This window comes from Streptopelia decaocto (genome assembly GCF_964273445.1).
Source record: "Streptopelia decaocto genome assembly, chromosome: 2".
NCBI classification, from domain to species: domain Eukaryota; kingdom Metazoa; phylum Chordata; class Aves; order Columbiformes; family Columbidae; genus Streptopelia; species Streptopelia decaocto.
In genome coordinates this window covers 31,040,357-31,058,307 of record NC_138655.1, presented here as the reverse complement: position 1 = coordinate 31,058,307, position 17,951 = coordinate 31,040,357, and the positions used below count along the sequence as shown (strand labels likewise).

The window sequence follows — 17,951 nt, the reverse complement described above, 5'->3', positions numbered from 1 at the left end:
ACGACCCGCGGCCCCCTCGGAAGGGGCTGCGGAGGGTCCCGGCCATGGCCTGAGGCAGCCGGGGAACCGGGCGGAGGAGCCGCTCCCGCACCGCCGGCCAAGGGAGCGGGGCGGTGCCGCGGTCACCGTACGGGGCTGCAGGAAAGCCGAAAGTGAGCTCCCTGCTGCAGGGGCTGCGAGAAATCACCGCCGAGGGGAACCTGCCCGCTCCGTCTGCCGCCCTTTGCTGCTGATTAAGCTCAGAGGAGAGGAAAAACAGAATTAAATTAAAAAGACAGATGCCAGGGTGGGTTTGCTGCCTGTTGGGCGTGCCGGGCGGGGGATGGGGCGGCAAGCCGAGCCAAGATGCATTATGGCAGCGCAGCCCCGGTGTCTCCTCCGCCCCCGGGCAGCTGAGCCACACAGAGCCAACCCGAACCCAGCCGCTTCCCCGGTGCCGCCCCGTGCCGGGAAGCAGCAGGGCAGTGGGTAGCGGCCGGGCCGGGCGGGGCCGGCACTGCGGCCCCTCACCCGCTCCGCGCTGCGGCTGCCGCGCTGGCGTGGGGCCGGCGGGGGGGTAAAGGCGGGGGAGGGCAGCCGCCCAAGCCCCGCCGGTCCTCGCCCGACCTGCCCCTCCCTGCTCCCCCCGCCTGTCTCCCTACGCTCCCTGCCTGTCTCCTGCCCGCAGTCCCTCTCCCCGCCTGCCCCCTCCTTGCCTGTCCGTTCCCCCCATCACCCGCACTGGCCCGGACGCAGCGGGCGGGCGCTGCCTCGGGGAGCGCCGTCGCCTCCAGCACCATGGAGAGCGCCCGGCCGGGCCCGCACCAGCGCGGCGTCCGCCCTCCCGAGTCCCGGGCAGGGCCGCCCCGCCGGGGTACCGGGGCCGGGCGTTCTTTCTCTGTTACGGCGAGGCTCCCCAGCACTGTGAGGCGTCTCTCTCCCTCCGCCCTTACATGCGCATCAGTCAGTCGTTTCTCACCGTTTTCTTTCAGGAATAAGCTCCCCACACTACAGGCGTCCCGGCACAATCACGTCTCAGACTCCTGCTCACCCTACCCACCCCCCCGACAGCCACGCAGCTGAAGGCCAGAAGTGTGTCACCCCAAAAGACCACGGGACCCCCGGGGCTGTTTTCCTGGTCTCTGTGAGGGAAGGGCCTTCCAGGACGGCAGATCACTCCCTGCACCCCCAAAATCTGCCTCATCCCCCTGATGCTAGAGAGCCTAAGCTGCCTCAGCAGGGAGCCATAACAGCATCTGCTATGCTGCAGCTCACACGCTGGTGAATCACACACGTCTCTCTGTGCATGCTGTACAGATTGGGAATGTTTCCTTCCCCCAGCTCATTTTCAGACTCTACTGTTCTGGTTTAAAGAAAATTTTAAAAATCGTTCCTGCAATTCAGAAATCATCAACAGTGACTCAAAAAAGAAAATTGCTCTCAGACTCACACTCTGGGCCCTACTTGACTCAAAGATGCTGTTTATGGACCTTGAAGAAGCTCAAAAAGTATAGTCCTGCATTACCTGTTCTAGGGAAGCACACACAGAGAAATAGCATTGCAGTTACTGCTGGCCCACCACATGGACTGCACAGCTGCAAATGGCAGCACTGAAGGAAGGAGAATGGTGACAGTGCCCTGCCTGCTTTGGGAGAACACACTTCCACCCTGAAGACCTCTGCCTGCTCTCCTACTTTTCTCATCCACCCATACACACCATGAAAACAACTCCACAAGGGGTTTGGAGTGTCCTCCACGTTCCAAGCTGAAAATTTGCCCTATGCCTGTCTGTCTGCAAGTAATGTGGGAAGCTGTTAGCTTTTGACAATAAGGCACGTTTTCCCCTGGGAGAGGCAAATGAGCTCCAGTTGGACAGTGTAAGGATGAGATGGCAGTGTAAGGATGGAGTGTCATCCTCTTTGCCCCACCATCTTGGATCCTTTCTCCTCTAGGCCAACAACTGCTTCCAGCCCTAGGAGGTGTACAAAGAGATCCCATCACTGACGTGTTTCTAGCAAGAATTTCAGACAACCACCTACATTTGTTTAGTGGCTGGCAGTCATGTCACTGGCTCTGCTCCTGCTGGGGATAGAGAATCCTTAAAATTAATGTAGGGAATCCTTAGAATGTGTCTGTCCCCTTTTATAAAATAATTATATCAGGTCTCATTCTGCACACTTTATCAAGTGAATCAAGCTCGCAGCTTCCCAGTGGCTCTTGTTGCACATCAGGGAAGTGGTTATCGACAGTTCTTTTCGCATTTATCCTGGTTTTGGCTTTCCAGAGCTCTTTGAGAGGGTGAGCAGGTCCAGTTGCCATTCCCCAAGTTTTAGAAGAGTTTTGGTTGTCCAGGGCTAGGTCTAGGAATTCTAAAATAAGCAGTGAAATGCAGAAACATTCAGCATTAAACAATTGTCTGTGGAATCTGCATACATTTGCACGAAACAGGATGCAGAGGTAAAAAAAAAAAAAATCAGATCAGCTGTTTTACTGAAATGGTTTAGAAAATCCCTTGCATTGGTCCCTTTTTTGTCATATCTTTGGAATAAAATGTGAAAATGGACTTGTGCATGTTTTACAGGTAGCAACAGCAGAGACTTCAACACCAATAGGCTTTTTTCACACAAGACATAAAACATTTGACATGGAATGTACTATTAAAGCCAGATCGAGGGGGGAGAGGCATTCAAGGACTGATTTCCATTTCAAACTCCATTCTGGCACTTTGTACTCCAGCACCATTGGTGGATCAATATTTAATGCCCAGAGATTCTGGCTCTGCAGGAGTCATGTCAGGGGACCTCTAGAGCCAATCTGCTTGGGTAGAGGAGTGATAATTATTCATGGGCTCCTGCCTCTTGCTCCTTCTCTTGCACAGCCCCACTCTGCTGACTCAGTGCCTTATTCAGTCTTCTCTCCCTCTCTCCACTGCTGTAGCTGGACCCCTTTGCCTTCACCGCCTCTGAGAACCTGCACATCCCACCATGGCTAAAACAGCAATGGGTAAGAAACTGCATCTCTTTTTCTTCAAACAGTACAACGGCCGCTATTTCCTAGGAGCACTATCTACACCGGGTGCTCTTCTCAGTGTCCCTAAAGTTTAGAAAAAATCAAGACACGCTAAACATATTTTTTAATTTCTTTGATCAGAGAAAAAGGGAGGGGGTGTGGGATCGCAGGGCTTGTTTAGCGTCCTAACCTGAGATCGGATTAAATATTTACTGATGGGTGAGGTCGACGCATGAGCACAGCCTGATTTTGAAACGACTTTCATTATTTTAATGATGAATAGATATATTATGGCATTAAAAAAAAAAAAAGATAAAAGGAACCGGAAAGTTAACCCCGCTACAAACGTGCCTCCCATCGCCCCCCGTAGCTCCCCTCTGCTTCTAAAACGAAACGCAAACCTCGTGGGAAGAGGCACAGCGGGAAGGCAGAGAGGCACCGCCGAGTGGAACCCAGCACCGCAGGGGCGGGGGCCTGCGGGCGGCGGCCCCGGGGGTCCGTGCTGGCGGCGGGGGGCGCAGGGGCCGTGGTGCGGGGGGGCTGCAGCGGGGCGGGCACCTGCGGCGGGGCGCACTGCGGGCCGGCCGCGCCCAGCCCGGCGCAAGGGGCTGCGGGGGGGCGAGTAGAAGGAGCCGCCGCTCGCCTGCTGCCCCGGTGCTGCCGCACCTGCAGTCTGCCGGGGGGGCCGAAGGTGGGGAGGGCGGGGGTGCCCGAAGTAGGTCACTGCATCATGGATAGCTGGCATTTTCTAGCAGTTCCCACCCTGATTTTCTCTCCCGGGGGGCAGCTTCCAGGGCTGTTGTTATCTTGCGTTTTTCAGCTGCAAGCAAAGAATCCTCCCCCCCCCCCCCCAACTTCCCCCCCTCCTCCTCGGCCAGGAGCCGCACCCTGCGCCCTGCCGCCGCGGCGCCCCGCCCCCCCCCCAGCCCCCCGGCCCCTCCCCGCCGCCCCCCGCTCGGCCTCGGGGAGCGGCGGGGCGGGGCGCGGCTGCGGGAGTTGCGCGGTCTCCCCGCCGCAGCCCCGGCCTTGGGGAGCCTTGGGGAGCCTTCGGGTCCCTTCTGGTCCCTTCTGGTCCTGGAGCGCCTGTCCTCGCCCCAGCGGGGGGAGCGAGAGGCAGGAGCCCGGCCCCGGCCCCTTTGTTCGAGGGAGGCTGCTGGAGAGGGTGGGGAGTGGAAAATCGCAGTGGAGGGTGTGGGAGCGAGAGAAGGAGAACAACCGTGGGGCCAGACTGCTGAAAGCATCCAGACTCTGTTACTCTTTGATTTTTCTTTTTTCCTTTTTTTTTTTTTTTTTGGGGGGGGGGTGGGGACGGGAGGCTGGGGGCAGTGAGAAGGGACCTACGTCTGATGCATTTAGCTTCAAGTTTTCACAGTCATTCACCATTGAGTCATGCACACACAAATGCCGCAAAATAAGGTTGGAGAGCTCCAAGACAATTGTTATCCTTCCCCAAAAAGCAAATCACATTCAAATTCTCGTTCTGTGCAGACTCTGTTATCGTTCTTAATCATGTTGCACAAAGTTATACCAAATCCTCTTGGCATTGGCAGTAACTGATGCATTATACATATATTTATTTGAATGCTGATGTTCCGCTCCCGAGGAATAATCGGTTGTGGATTGGAAGCATTTTAACCTGGCTGTGACACCCCTGGGAAGAAGACAGGAGACAACTGGAGATGCAAATAGAGGAGGGAGACAAGGGCTGTGGGAGTCTGGCCAGCCCTGCAGTGCCGAGCACGCCGTCCCCTCCCCACTGCAGCAATCTGGTAATCAGTATTGATAATTTGTAGTCAGTCGGAGACTTATCACTGCAGAAGACCCAGTTAGGAATTCTGTCACTAGGGAAGAAAAGGCTCTTGAGCCTTTGATTAATGATCTCACAGCACACAAATATAAAGGTTTCTGCAGCAAAAGAGATGTCTGGAATCATTAGGTTTGCCCAGAGACAGATTGACTGTGCCACGCCAGTTTTCTTATTAATACCTGCTTAACAAGCGACATAAGCAATGAAAATCAATGTAACTACCTAGGTTTCTGTAAATGCTAATTACAACAGCATTCAGTTAATTAATGAAAGAAATATTATTAAAAGCATCTTTTCTCTTTAAAGTCATAAAGGCTAAAGATTCTCTTCAGCATTTCTTTGAACCTTATTCTTCCTTGCTGTAGTTATTTGTAGAGAAAATTTGGATCAAGACAGAATATTAGCATATGCCACTTTATTTCAAGAGTTTCTTCAAGACAATAAATTTTATTTTCCTGTGGAAAAATAGATGCATTCTCAGTCATAAGTGCTTCCAGTTAGTGCCAAATAAGCTCCATTTGTTTTGTACTCCAGCTTTACAGAATAGACCACCGAGAGAACTACAGAGTGCCTGATTTTTTCTCCCTGTTGAACACTGTGTTTTGCAAAGTGACAATAAAGGTTAGATCTGGCTGCCACTGGAGCCAACAGCACATTTCTAATCAGCTTAAGCTGGCCCACTATTATGTTTCTGGCCCTGGTCCAGCAAGGCACTTAAGCAGGTGTCTGAGTTTGAGCATGTGAATAGTCCTACAGGCTTTGGACAGAACTCTTCACATAACTCAGGTTAGGCAGATGTTAAATAACCTTGATAAGCCTGTGTTTATAGTCTTACATACAAAGCAAAATGAAGCCTCATTTTCTTAGGCTCTGTTAAATAAAAGGTTTCAAGGAAATCTCCTTTGGTTTACACAGGAATTTCATCAGCTGCAATAATTTCTGGGGCTCAGAATGCCTGAATGCCCATGAAGTTCTTCTTTCTGTTCAGTTTACATAGTGTATGAATGATGCACACCAGGCACATACATGCACATCCATCTATTTATCTATGTATGTGTCTTATTTTAAAATTTCATATAACATGACTGTATAGAAATTCTGGGGGCTTTTAAATTACATCCTCCCCTTGACACCATCTTCTAAATGAAATCAGGATTGCATAGATAGAATCCTTCATACATTATGCTTCCTACCATACAGAACGTGTGTTATATCAAAAAGCTGCTTTTACAGGTGGGGTCACTGCAGGCCTGATGGGCCATGTGCCTGGCTTTCTTAGGCTATGTACATGGCAGCATGAGGGTGAAGCAGTCAGTGATGCCACTGGAACTAAGAAAAGTGTCTGAAACTATTATGCCATTTTTTTTTCCTTGTGGTGTTTAATTTAAAGAATATTTATTATGAAAAATATTCAGACAATTATCATACAGGAAATCTAAATTATGGTTCTTGTTTATTTTGTGGGAAGTTGTTTAGCAGAAATACATGGGATATATGTGAATAACGTGTTAAAGAAGTGTTTTAATTCAGACTCCTTTTGAGATAGTCAGGAGCTCTGTGAGGTGATAAATGGGTGGGATTATGAGGATATGGGAATTCAGGCAGCCCCACACTGCCTCCTTTGCATATCTCAGTAAGACTGATTAAACTGTTGTAAAAGTGTTTCAGAGTTGTTGTTCTACTTGGTCATTTACATTTTAGTCACAAGTTCAGACCTCGATACTTAGCTTGATGGACGCAATGTCACTGCTAAGTTTGTCTATTAACGGAGTACTGCGTTATTGTTTTATCTGGTATGTAAACATACATATGAAGTCATAAATAAGTTGAGTTTAACTGGTCCAATTATTTTAATAGCTAGGCTTTTTTACTACAAAGGGGTAAGCATTCTGCCTCTGATCTGCCGGTGCACTTAAACAATTGCTCAATCTTCAACAAACGCACATGAGTAGTCATCTGGACAGCAATGGCAGTGACAAGCTTCAAGTTCAACAACATATAGCTAAGCATCAGGCTGAATTTGGACTAACAATGCTCCTTTCTGTACTATGCTGTTTTTAGCAGAAGGTTTTAACCTTTCCCTTGTATAAATAAATAAAGGTCTTGCCCTTTTATAAATAAATTAACACAAGTCAGGACTGAATTATTTTAAACTGTCAGAAAATTACATCTCTGAATAGACAAATAGGAAATTACTTTGAGAAAGAATGTAGACAAGATTCAGAAAATAGTTTATTGTCTCATAATGTTAGAAAAAATGTGATTTGGCTGAGACACCATTTTTCCAAATTTTGTCAAGATCTAGAAGAAACATTTTAATTAGTTTATTTTTCAGACTTTTGAGAATTTTGGTCGCTAAGCTAATATAAAGTTGCTGGCAAGTACAGTTCACTAGAGAAATGAAGGTTAACACCTATTCACATTCATTTCCTGGTTTTAAAAAGTAGATTACTCTTCCTGCTATGTAGAACTCAGGCAGTAATAATTTTAAAAACAGTCCATATGGCTGAGAATTTATATTGCCTCATAACAGTTCTTTACTGACCCTGTGAGTGTATATGCAGGAGAATGGAGCATCGTCTGTTCCATCATCTTACGGAAGAGGTCCCGTACCATGTTGAGGAAATAAAAAGAAAATCCAGCAGCTTGAACACTTCCAAAATGTTCTCTCACCTCCACCTCCATCACCTTTTGTCCCAATATAAGCTCTGTTTAGACTAAAGGCTCCCCTGATTAATAACGTATTCCTGTAATTCATTCACATTGACTTTGTCAATTTTAATTTCCTTTAATTAATTAAGCCTGATTTAAAAAAAAAATAGTTGATATTTGTCCTGCAATAGTACGTTTCTCTAAATCACATTTTGCACACCTATTTTTTACTATAAATATATGCATAGCCTAACCTTGTGGTTAGATTTTTCTCAGGTGACATTTATACTAATTTCTTTAGAAAATAATTCTCCATTTTCAAATTAATAGCTTTAATTTAAAAAACTCATTACAGAAGAGAGATGGAACACTCATATCCAGCAATATATTCGGATAGCATTTTAGCCTTCAAAGGCTGAACAAAATTAACTAATTAATTCTCCTAAGAGCCTTCTGTGAGAAGTAGAAACTATTATGCAGTTTGAAACACAAAGACCAGAAGATTCCCACAACAAGTGAGTCCAGGGAGTACTCGAACAGTGCAGCATTTTCACATAGGTCTAGTTTAACTACCTTATTAGTTGATAGTTCAAAGGAACATGAGATCATCAGCACTCCTGTAAAACATCAAGCCCTAGGTGTCTTAAAGTAGCCATCTTAAAATGGTGTCACTCCAAATAACTGATATAGCAGGAAAATCAACTCACTAAAAGCTTTGCCAAAGATTATACAGCAAGAAAGCCACCTCTTCATTATAAGAGACTGAGGGTGGCTCCTAGCCCAGTGACCAGTGGGCAACAACACAGCTGGAAGTTAAGTCCTCCAGCAAGTCTTCTTGCAGAGTGTGCTGCCCCCAGGCTGTACATATATTGAGTACATTCGCCTTTCAACTTTTGTCTCCAGGCTTCAAAGCCCTTTGTCCTGACGTGCTCAGTAGTTCTGCCTGAGGCTTTAAGGGCGAGCAAATGTCACATCAGGAACCAGCAGTGCATGCTTACCTCTGCAATAACTACCTTTAAAAACCCAATGCTAATTCTCCATACGAGTCACCTTTATAAAACAAAAACCGTTACTGTCATCAGGTGGCTTGTAGAGAACATGCTTGCTTCTGCAGTATCCATAAAATAGATGATAGATCATAGAATCACAGAATAATTTTGGTTGGAAGAGACCCTCAAGATCGTAAAGTCCAACCATAACCTAAGTCTGGTACTAGACTATGTGCCTAAGAACCTCATCTACAGGTCTTCTAAACATCTCCAGGGATGCTGACTCAACCACTTCCCTGGGCAGCCTGTTCCAGTGCTTGACAACCCTTTCCATGATTAAATTTTTCCTAATATCCAATCTGAACCTTCCCTGGTGCAATTTTGCAAATGAGTCTTGCCTCACTGGAGTCAACGGAGTTCAGCCACTGGCCTCAGTTCAGTCAGCTGATCTGTAGCCCATAGGGACGCTGAAATTGGTAGATGATTTGGAGGAATGGCTGCTATTCACGATTCACAGAATCACAGAATCGACTGGGTTGGGAAAGACCTCAGAGATCATCAAGTCCAACCCTTGATCCAACTCCAATCCATTTACTAGGTCATGGCACTAAGTGCCATGTCCAATCCCAGTTTAAAAACCTCCAGGGACAGTGAGTCCACCACCTCCCTGGGCAGGCCATTCCAATGCCTGACCACTCTCTCTGGAAAGAATTTCTTTCTAATATCCAGCCTAAATTTCCCCTGGCAGAGTTTAAGGCCATGCCCCCTTGTCCTGTTGCTAACTGCCTGGGAGAAGAGACCAATCCCCACCTGGCTATAACTTCCCTTCAGGTAGTTATAGAGAGTGATGAGGTCACCTCTAAGCCTCCTCTTCTCTAGACTAAACAACCCCAGCTCCCTCAACCTCTCCCCATAGGTCTTATGCTCAAGTCCCTTCACCAGTCTTGTTGCTCTTCTCTGGACCCGCTCCAGCACTTCAATGTCTTTCCTGAACTGAGGGGCCCAGAACTGAACACCATACTCCAGGTGTGGCCTCACCAATGCAGAGTACAGGGGAAGGATCACTTCCCTTGTCCTGCTGACCACGCTATTTTTGATACAGGACAGGATACCATTGGCCTTCTTGGCCACCTGGGCACACTGTTGGCTCGTGTTGAGCTTCCTGTCAATTAGTACCCCCAGGTCCCTTTCTGTCTGACTGCTCTCCAGCCACTCTGTGCCCAGGCTGTAGTGCTGCAGGGGGTTGTTGTGGCCAAAGTGCAGGACCCGGCACTTGGCCTTGTTGAACCTCATCCCATTGGAATCAGCCCATTTTTCCAGTCTGTCCAGATCCCTCTGCAGAGCCCTCCTGCCTTCCAGCAGGTCGACACTCCCTCCCAACTTGGTGTCATCAGCAAATTTGCTGATGATGGTCTCAATCCCCTCATCCAAATCATCAATAAAGATGTTAAACAGGACTGGACCCAACACTGACCCCTGGGGGACACCACTAGTGACTGGCTGCCAGCTAGATGCAGCCCCATTCACCAGCACTCTCTGGATGCGGCCCTCCAGCTAGTTCTTAACCCAGCAGAGAGTGCACTTGTCCAAGCCATGGGCTACCAGCTTTTGCAGGAGTATATTATGGGAGACAGTGTCAAAGGCTTTGCTGAAGTCTAGATAGATCACATCTACAGCTTTCCCCTCATCCACCAGGTGGGTCACCTGATCATAAATAGAGATCAGGTTGGTCAGACAGGACCTGCCTCTCCTAAACCCATGCTGGCTGAGTCTGATCCCTTGTCCATCCTGAAGGTGCTGTGTGATTCCATTCAGGATGATCTGCTCCATAACCCTGCCAGGCATCGAGGTCAGGCTGACAGGCCTGTAGTTGCCAGGGTCAGCTTTGCAGCCCTTTTTGTGGATTGGAGTAACATTCACCAATTTCCAATCGTATGGGACCTCCCCAGTGAGCCAGGACTGTTCTTTTTAGGCTACACACAGTTCTGATCCTGTGAACTCTGCAGATACAATCTGAAGTGATGTTGGTTTTCATTCCGTTTAAAAATACTGTTGATCCCACTTGGAAGCTTGAGTCCCCCTGTGAACATCAACCAGCAATTCTACCTGGGACACATACCTCAACCCTGCAAGGTGTTGGGCACCCATGACTACAGTGCAGGCAATATCTACTGCTCTAGTTGCTCAGCACTTTTCAAAAACAGAAAAAATTGCTTTGGAGACTTCAGTCTGCACAGACCTGCATCCTCAGTCAGAAAAGAGGCTTAATGCCGAAATGCTGGCCCCTGGGAACAAAATACCCAAGACATCATCTCGCTGAGCAATACCAGCATCTGAAGCTGCTCTGTAATTATCTAATTTTCTCTTCCACTTATTATGTTTTTCTTTTTCCTGTCTGCTAATACATAATTTAACAAATGAACTGAATTTAAGTTCTTTCTGACAGGATGTGCCGTTAAACTGATGCACAGCATCTACACAAAACATTAGGCTTTGCTGAATACACTTAGAAATGTTATTTTTTTGAAAGTATAGCTGTCTAATCCAAGAACTTCATAAATAAGTTATAATTATGTGCTCATTCTAATACACAAAACCTATCTACTGTTGTAGCAGTTGTTGTGTGGAGAAATTGTGATCCTTCACACTTACAAAACAGGCTTGTTGGGGTTTGATGGGGTTTTTCTCACCAGTTTTGCCCCAGGCAGGTGGTTTAGTTTAAGGAAGTGACTGTGAGCACTTCACCAGCAGCCACAGAGAACCCCTGATTTGGTTTCCCCCATCATGGTAGGAGGAAAAGGAGGTGGCGATGGATGCACTCCTCTCCCTCGGCCAAACAATGACCCTTGTCCCTGCATGCCCTTCTTCCCCAGGGGTTGCCAGAGACACCAAGCTGTGGTTCCTTTCCATTCTCTGGTGGGAAGAACATCATGCTGGAGAGAGGACAAAAGAGCACACAGGAGGGAGGATGACCTCCACCTCGTAACTAACTGGGAAGCTCTGGTTTATAGCACCCTTGCTGGATTTTTCATGATACAGCCACAGGGTATGAAACAGAAACAGTTGTGGAAGCAAAAAACAAACCTCAAGTTTCTTTGAGTGGTGATTAAGTTCCTTCAGCTTGAATCTCCTCATTTCTGAAAGGGATTGAATGCAGTTGTGGCATTTCCCAGCCCAAGGTGCCCACTGTAGACAGTTGTACCAATGGGCAGCAGTAAGACAACTGTGAATGTTTCTCCTCAGCTGCATTTTAAAACAAACCAGTGGCTGCCCCTGCACTTATGAAGAACCCTGTCCTATCTATGTGTGCCACATGCTCTCAGGAAATAGGCTACAGAGATTTCTGCAGAGGATAAGGACTGGCTTGGAAGAACACCCAGTTCCTAATGTTAGGGGATTAAATGTTTCAAGTCTGAGACACTCTTGCTTGAACAAGAAAGTAGCAACCCACAATGCACCACCAATTTGAAGAGCACAAATTGTGGTATTTATGGATTTTCATGACCTCTGCAGCTATGCAGGAATTTGCAGAATCTACATTTTGGATTTAGAAGCCTGAATTTTCCTTACATATCATTTTAGGCACCTAGCTTGTTTATTTGATTTGTCACTTGATCATTTTATGATCTTTCTCTTCATTAAGATGAGGATAATCTTATCATATATACCTACCTAAGAGCTGCGATGTGAAGTTATGTTCTGTACTGCATGGAAATGTGTAACACTGTTCTATGTTACAAAAGTTGCAAAAATCCACACTGATCAGATTAGGAAACAGAGCAACCTACCTTCTAATGCTATATTTGCATTCTGTGCTGTTCAGGTACTTTTTATAATCCTTAGGGAATTTCTTAGGTAAAGAAAAATGTATAAGTTATACTATGACTGCTATAGAAGTCTGCAAATGGAGAGTTTACCTTAAGCTAAGGTATGCTTTACCTAAAGCTAGCTAAGGTACTTTTAAATGTTTAAGGTTTTTACATTTAAATATATTCTGTAATTACTAAGTGACTACATGGCTATAACTTCCAATCTTGATGCTGTTATTGATCCGTTCTAAAGCTGTTGAAAACACAAATTGTCCTTTTGGCCTACAAGTTCAAATTAAATCTTCTGGTTTCCACTAGGATAGCTCCTGGTAGGACTTCATTGGCAGGGATCCCTGAAGTGTCTAATGTTGTTATGACTGTTATTTTTTCCATTTAAAAAGACTGGTCAAAGATGCACATTTTTTTTTACCTACATTTACATAGAAAAGTGTAGAAAAAAAAAATTACTAGTATTTTTGTACTGCAAATCCTCCAGTTACCTGAATGGAGCTGTAAGAAATATTTGCATTCTCCTAGGAAATCTTTTAAATTAAAATGAATGCATGAATCAAGCTGTGTAATTTCTCAAAGACACTTTTTTGGAGGTGAAATTCACTTCTGTAACCCATTTTATTATCCTTTACTAAATATCACATTTAACTATTTTGATGTATTTGTTTCTTACATCGCTCCTGTGAAAAGAAAGAGGAACTGATGTCATTCAGCAATCATGTTTATAGCCACTTGATTATACAGTCTTTGTCTCCAGGTACCAGCATTTATTCAATTTGTTATGTAGATGTAATACAAAAGTCTGTTTCTAAGCTAATACATTTTTATGTGTTTTGATATTTTTGGTGCTGTCAAGACTGCAGTCAGGGAGCTTTCAATATTATATGTTGTAGATAGGAAAGAAGCCCATACTCATAGTGGTTTCAAAACTGAAATGTTTAATATTTGTCAACAAAACACTTGTTCTCAAGGCAAATAGCTTCTTGCTGGGAAAATGATGTTCTACCTCTAAACATCATTATTTTCCAAGTAAAATATCAGTAAAGGCTTCTTAAGAAAAGTAATAGTAAGATACTTGTTTTTATCTGCATTGAGGATTCAAGTTACTTCCTTGATGCATTCACATTTTTTGTAGTGAAACATTAAGAAGGAAAATATCTGACTTAGAGAATCATACAGCACTAGATTAACTGTGTAAAGAATTCCTCCTTCTAGTGATGGGAGGCCTGAAAAACAGGATTAAATATGATAGAGGTACTTTTAAGTGCTCTGCAAAATTGCAATTATCAGTTTGCATAGCCTGCCAGCGCTATTCTAGAGATCTCAGCTCTGCTGACATCCTCATCTCTTCTGCATGAAAGACGTGAACAGGATTGCAAAGAGTAAAAAATTGCAATAATAATCCGGGCAGAAAATTTAAGGCATTTAGAGAAGCAAACAGGAGTAATCTACAATACTATAGTACAAAGGTTACGCAATTACATTTGGTACATTTCTATGTAGTTATAGAGGTATAATTTCCTAGATTAAAATTAAAATTAAAATTAATAAAAGGTATCCTGGAAGCAGAATATTATATCAGATGGACCTGAACAGCTACTCTAATATTTGTGTAGTCTTTTAGTGTCATTTACACATTAGAGGAAAGTCTGAGCTAGCAGATAGGAAGATTTCTGTTTCAGATTACTCTGAACTTTCTTCTGAGCAATGTGGCATCCTATGCAGAGTTTCCCATCTGCTCCATCCCCACCACCTGCTGATTTCCAGTCCAAATCCATTTCCTTGCTACCCTTTCCCTCATTTTCTTAACCTAGCCTCATTATCTGGTCATAGAGTCACCCCCACTCTTGGTCCAATCATCCCATCCCCTGACTGACTTTTTCATGGTTGTTTTCTTTTGTTTTGTTTTTAAATTTGTCTGCTCTTGGCAATTTCTTCCCCCAGGCAAATTCATCTCTTGTGCCTTCACACAGCCCATTCCTTCTGATAATCCTCCACACTTCTGCAGAGCCAGAAGGGGAGTAATTAAAATCATAGGATATTTGTTTCCTCTTCTTTTTCCAATTTCCAGCACTCCTCTGGTTCACATCGACCAAGAAGAGCAGTGCTTGAAGCAGCACTCTCAGACCATGTGAAACCAGTCATGTCCAGCACAAAATGTCCTCAGAGAAATTGGCTGTAAAGCTTGGACGTGTCTCTCCCAGCCACAGTTGAAGCCTGCAATCAGATATTTCAGTGACTTATTCCATGGGTAGGCCTGGGCAGATTTTTTAAATGAGGAATGGTTTCTGGCACAAAGTGCTAGAGCCTTTTAAACAAGCACATTAGGCACTTGTTTAGTTTACCACATGCAAGCTATGTATTTTTCCTTAGTCATCGTCCCAGAAATAGTGAAATGATTTTTGCTAAAAGCTCCTCCAAAATTCAGCAAGAGGTAGCCCTCCAGCCAAGAAAACTGTAGGCCAAATCACTGTAATTTAGCAAAGTGAGCCTCAGTGAAAGAAGGGCTCTCATCTTTTCTAATGCAGTGGAAGTAAAAAAAGTGACAGTAGATGGGAAATAGCAATGGCTCACTGTGGTGTATGGTTCATGTAAGTGGCTAAGATGTGCAAAGGCCAGGAACACCAATCTTGCTAGAATTGGATCCTAAACCAATGCAAATCTATGGTAGTAGAACCATGTTGATTTATGTCTGATGAAGCCATTTTTTCCCCCTTTAAATTTCTTGAAGCAGCAGCTTAGGAAGGAAATATCTCCCTTATCATTTTGAAAAATCTTGTAAAAGCCAGCTACACTAATAAAGGAGAATTTGATTATACAGGAAAAGAGACTTTTTTATATGGGAAAAATAATTTGATTATAAAACAAAAGAGAAAAAACAGGACAATTTAAGTTGACATTTGGATATCTCCAGCTCCTGTTACTATTAGAAAGTATTGAAAAATGTGATGGCCAAACCAGTCCTGGAAGTTTGGTAAGTCTGTTACAAAGGAGAGGCTGAACAACACAGAAGTTCTGATTTACCTTTAATGACAGACTGTTGATGCTGTGATTTGCTGGTGCACAGTGCCCTGAAAATATAGCTATTGCAAGTGAAGAACTCTTTTTATTTGAAATGAGCCAAGCACCCTCCAAACAGAGCCCCACAGGAATCAATGGAGCATCTCTGCAGGGATCGGCTCTTCATGTGGTTAATTTGGTGGCAGAGCAGTGTCTCTGAATTCTTTAAGGAGAAGGGGTAATGTTTTTAAACTAAAAGAGAGGAGATTCAGGCTACATGAGGAAGAAATATTTTACAATGAGGGTGGTGAAACACTGGCCCAGGTTGCCCAGAGAGGTGGTAGATGCCCCGTCCCTGGAGACATTCCAGGCCAGGCTGGACGGGGCTCTGAGCAACCTGATCTAGTTGAAGATGTCCCTGCCTGTTGCAGGGGAGTTGGATTAGATGACCTTTGAAGGTCCCTTCCAACCCAAACTATTCTGTGCTTCTATGGTTCAAGATCCTCTTCTGTGTAAGTGAAGACCAGTGCTGCAGCAAAATAAAGAGAGACAGATAGACAGGTATATACCCACAGGGGGATAAATAGACTAACAAAGCAAATGGATTCTAGAAATCTTCGCTAACATTTCAGAACAGGAAACAAATCACTGAATTGAAAAACAGTATAAAGAGGGAAAAAAAAGAGAAAGATTGAAAACAGAGGTGGATCATGAAGAACTTAATTGGGAGCATTCATGTTACTGAAAGTCCACATAAATTGTTAAAGCATAGACATTTCTGCATTAATTTTACATCTTAGAAAATCAATATATTTCTATTATGGAGATCTGTGTAAAGCTACTTAAACCACAGGTCACTTTCTCTGACCATTAGTTCTTGTTCTAGTTTTATGCTAAGAAAAATATCTCACCAGCAATTGTTCTCTCTCAGCCAATTTAATCAATTTTGAATTTGTTTGAATTTGTTTGAACCATCAGCATGGTTTCAAAGAAGAGGCTGTCATTCTTTATTTTTCTTTTTTTTCCTCGTTCATTTTACACATCTTCTGATTAAAGTACTCAATAATATTTATAATCTATGCCTAACTGTGGTAAATTTTAGCAATGTGCTGTTGAGGTTATCGTTATTTTCTTAATGGAGGCAATCAAATGTTTGAATATATGCCTAAAGACATGGCAGGATAGAATAGTAGAAGTATAAATCAGGTAATTAGTAAAAACGGCTGCATAGATAGTTTAGTTAAAAACCATACATAAAATCTGAGAGCCACAGAATAACAGATATGTGACGAACAACTCAAAAATGTCATTTTGGAAAGCCCCCCAGAAAGCATCTATTGGATAAAACTTAAATGCACCAAAGTCAAAGAGAAATTTTTGGTTGACTTAAAACAAGGCTGGGTTTTCATCCACAAATGATCTGATTGCAAGTAAAACAGTATTGATAAGTTTGAGATCAGGACTGACAAAACCTTCAAACTATTGCAAGTAATTTTACTGGGAGTTAGGAGAAATTCATGACCACAGAATGACGCAGGACATGAGCCGTATCTTCTAGGTGGGCTTCTAGAGGACCACTGATAAATGACCACAGTTCAGTGGGTGTTCAAGCTAAAGTTTTATTTTAGCATACATGCTTTGCATGTATTTTTTCTCAGGTGGAGAAAGGATGTGACAAATTGGAAGATGCTTGTCACCTAGCAGGAGTCAATATTATTAAAGATTTCTTCCATCATTTCATACAACTCACTTTATTGATTGTTGTCACTGCCCAAATCAGTTTTACTAAAACAAAACAAAACAAAACCAAAAATAAAACCAACCAAACAAAAAAGGCAAAAAGTGTCCAATTAAATGAATCCCTCAGATTTATTTTCCAGTCTGGATTAGGTCTTAAGTTTGACCTGTATTAATGTTTTGAATTGTGCCAATTTCTGGTTAAAACAGTTACATTTATATCCTCATGCTGTATTTCTAATACAATTTTATGGTTTTGCTCAATAACAAAACTTGCAGAGAACCCAGATTTGTTGTGCAACATAAGTTAATACTCACTAATGACCACACTATTGTATTTGCAACGGTTCCAAGAATGAAATGATCATTTCAACTTTGCAAGCTATATAAAATCTTCCCAGTGAGGCAAAGCCAAAATTTTAAAAGAATTATGACAGTGATTCTCTTTATTTGCTTTTATGTATCTTTTTATTACCTGTATCTATGCTGTATGGCTTATTGCTTGTTTTGCAAGCAAGCTTAAGTGCTGAGAGAGTTTTTACAAAATCTGAAAGGGTACTTGGAAGACTGCATTTCTAAAAACAGGTAGGATGACTGGGGAAGTGGCCTGTGGTGATGGCCACATCTGAAGTCCAGCAGCTGAACAGCCAGGGTCTCTTCCTGGTGCTCCCCCAACAAGGTGCTCTTGGAACATGGTGAAGGAAATTGTGAGGTTCTTCGGCAAGAAAGGAGGTAGAATGTAGGTCAGCAAGGGGGTGAATGATTGGGGAAAGAGCCAGGAAAAGAGTCTTCTTCTCTGGAGACATTCAAAACTCACCTGGATGCCTTCCTGTGTAACCTCATCTAGGTGTTCCTGCTCCAGCGGGGGGATTGGACTAGGTGATCTTTTGAGGTCCCTTCCAATCCCTAATATTCTGTGATTCTATGACTCTGAAGAGCCAGAGGGATTTGGTTCTG

General features: G+C 44.1%; 1 protein-coding gene across 1 annotated transcript in view; it reads left to right on the top strand.

Moving 5' to 3' along the window:
* The first annotated feature begins 2,915 nt into the window (after positions 1-2,915).
* The window catches only part of STMN2 (stathmin 2), a 40,415-nt gene continuing 25,379 nt past the window's right edge, over positions 2,916-17,951 (top strand). The window contains exon 1 of the mRNA XM_082045851.1: positions 2,916-2,982. Within this exon, the coding sequence (XP_081901977.1) occupies positions 2,964-2,982 (19 nt within the window). The 5' untranslated portion in view covers positions 2,916-2,963. The remainder of the gene's footprint in view (positions 2,983-17,951) is intronic.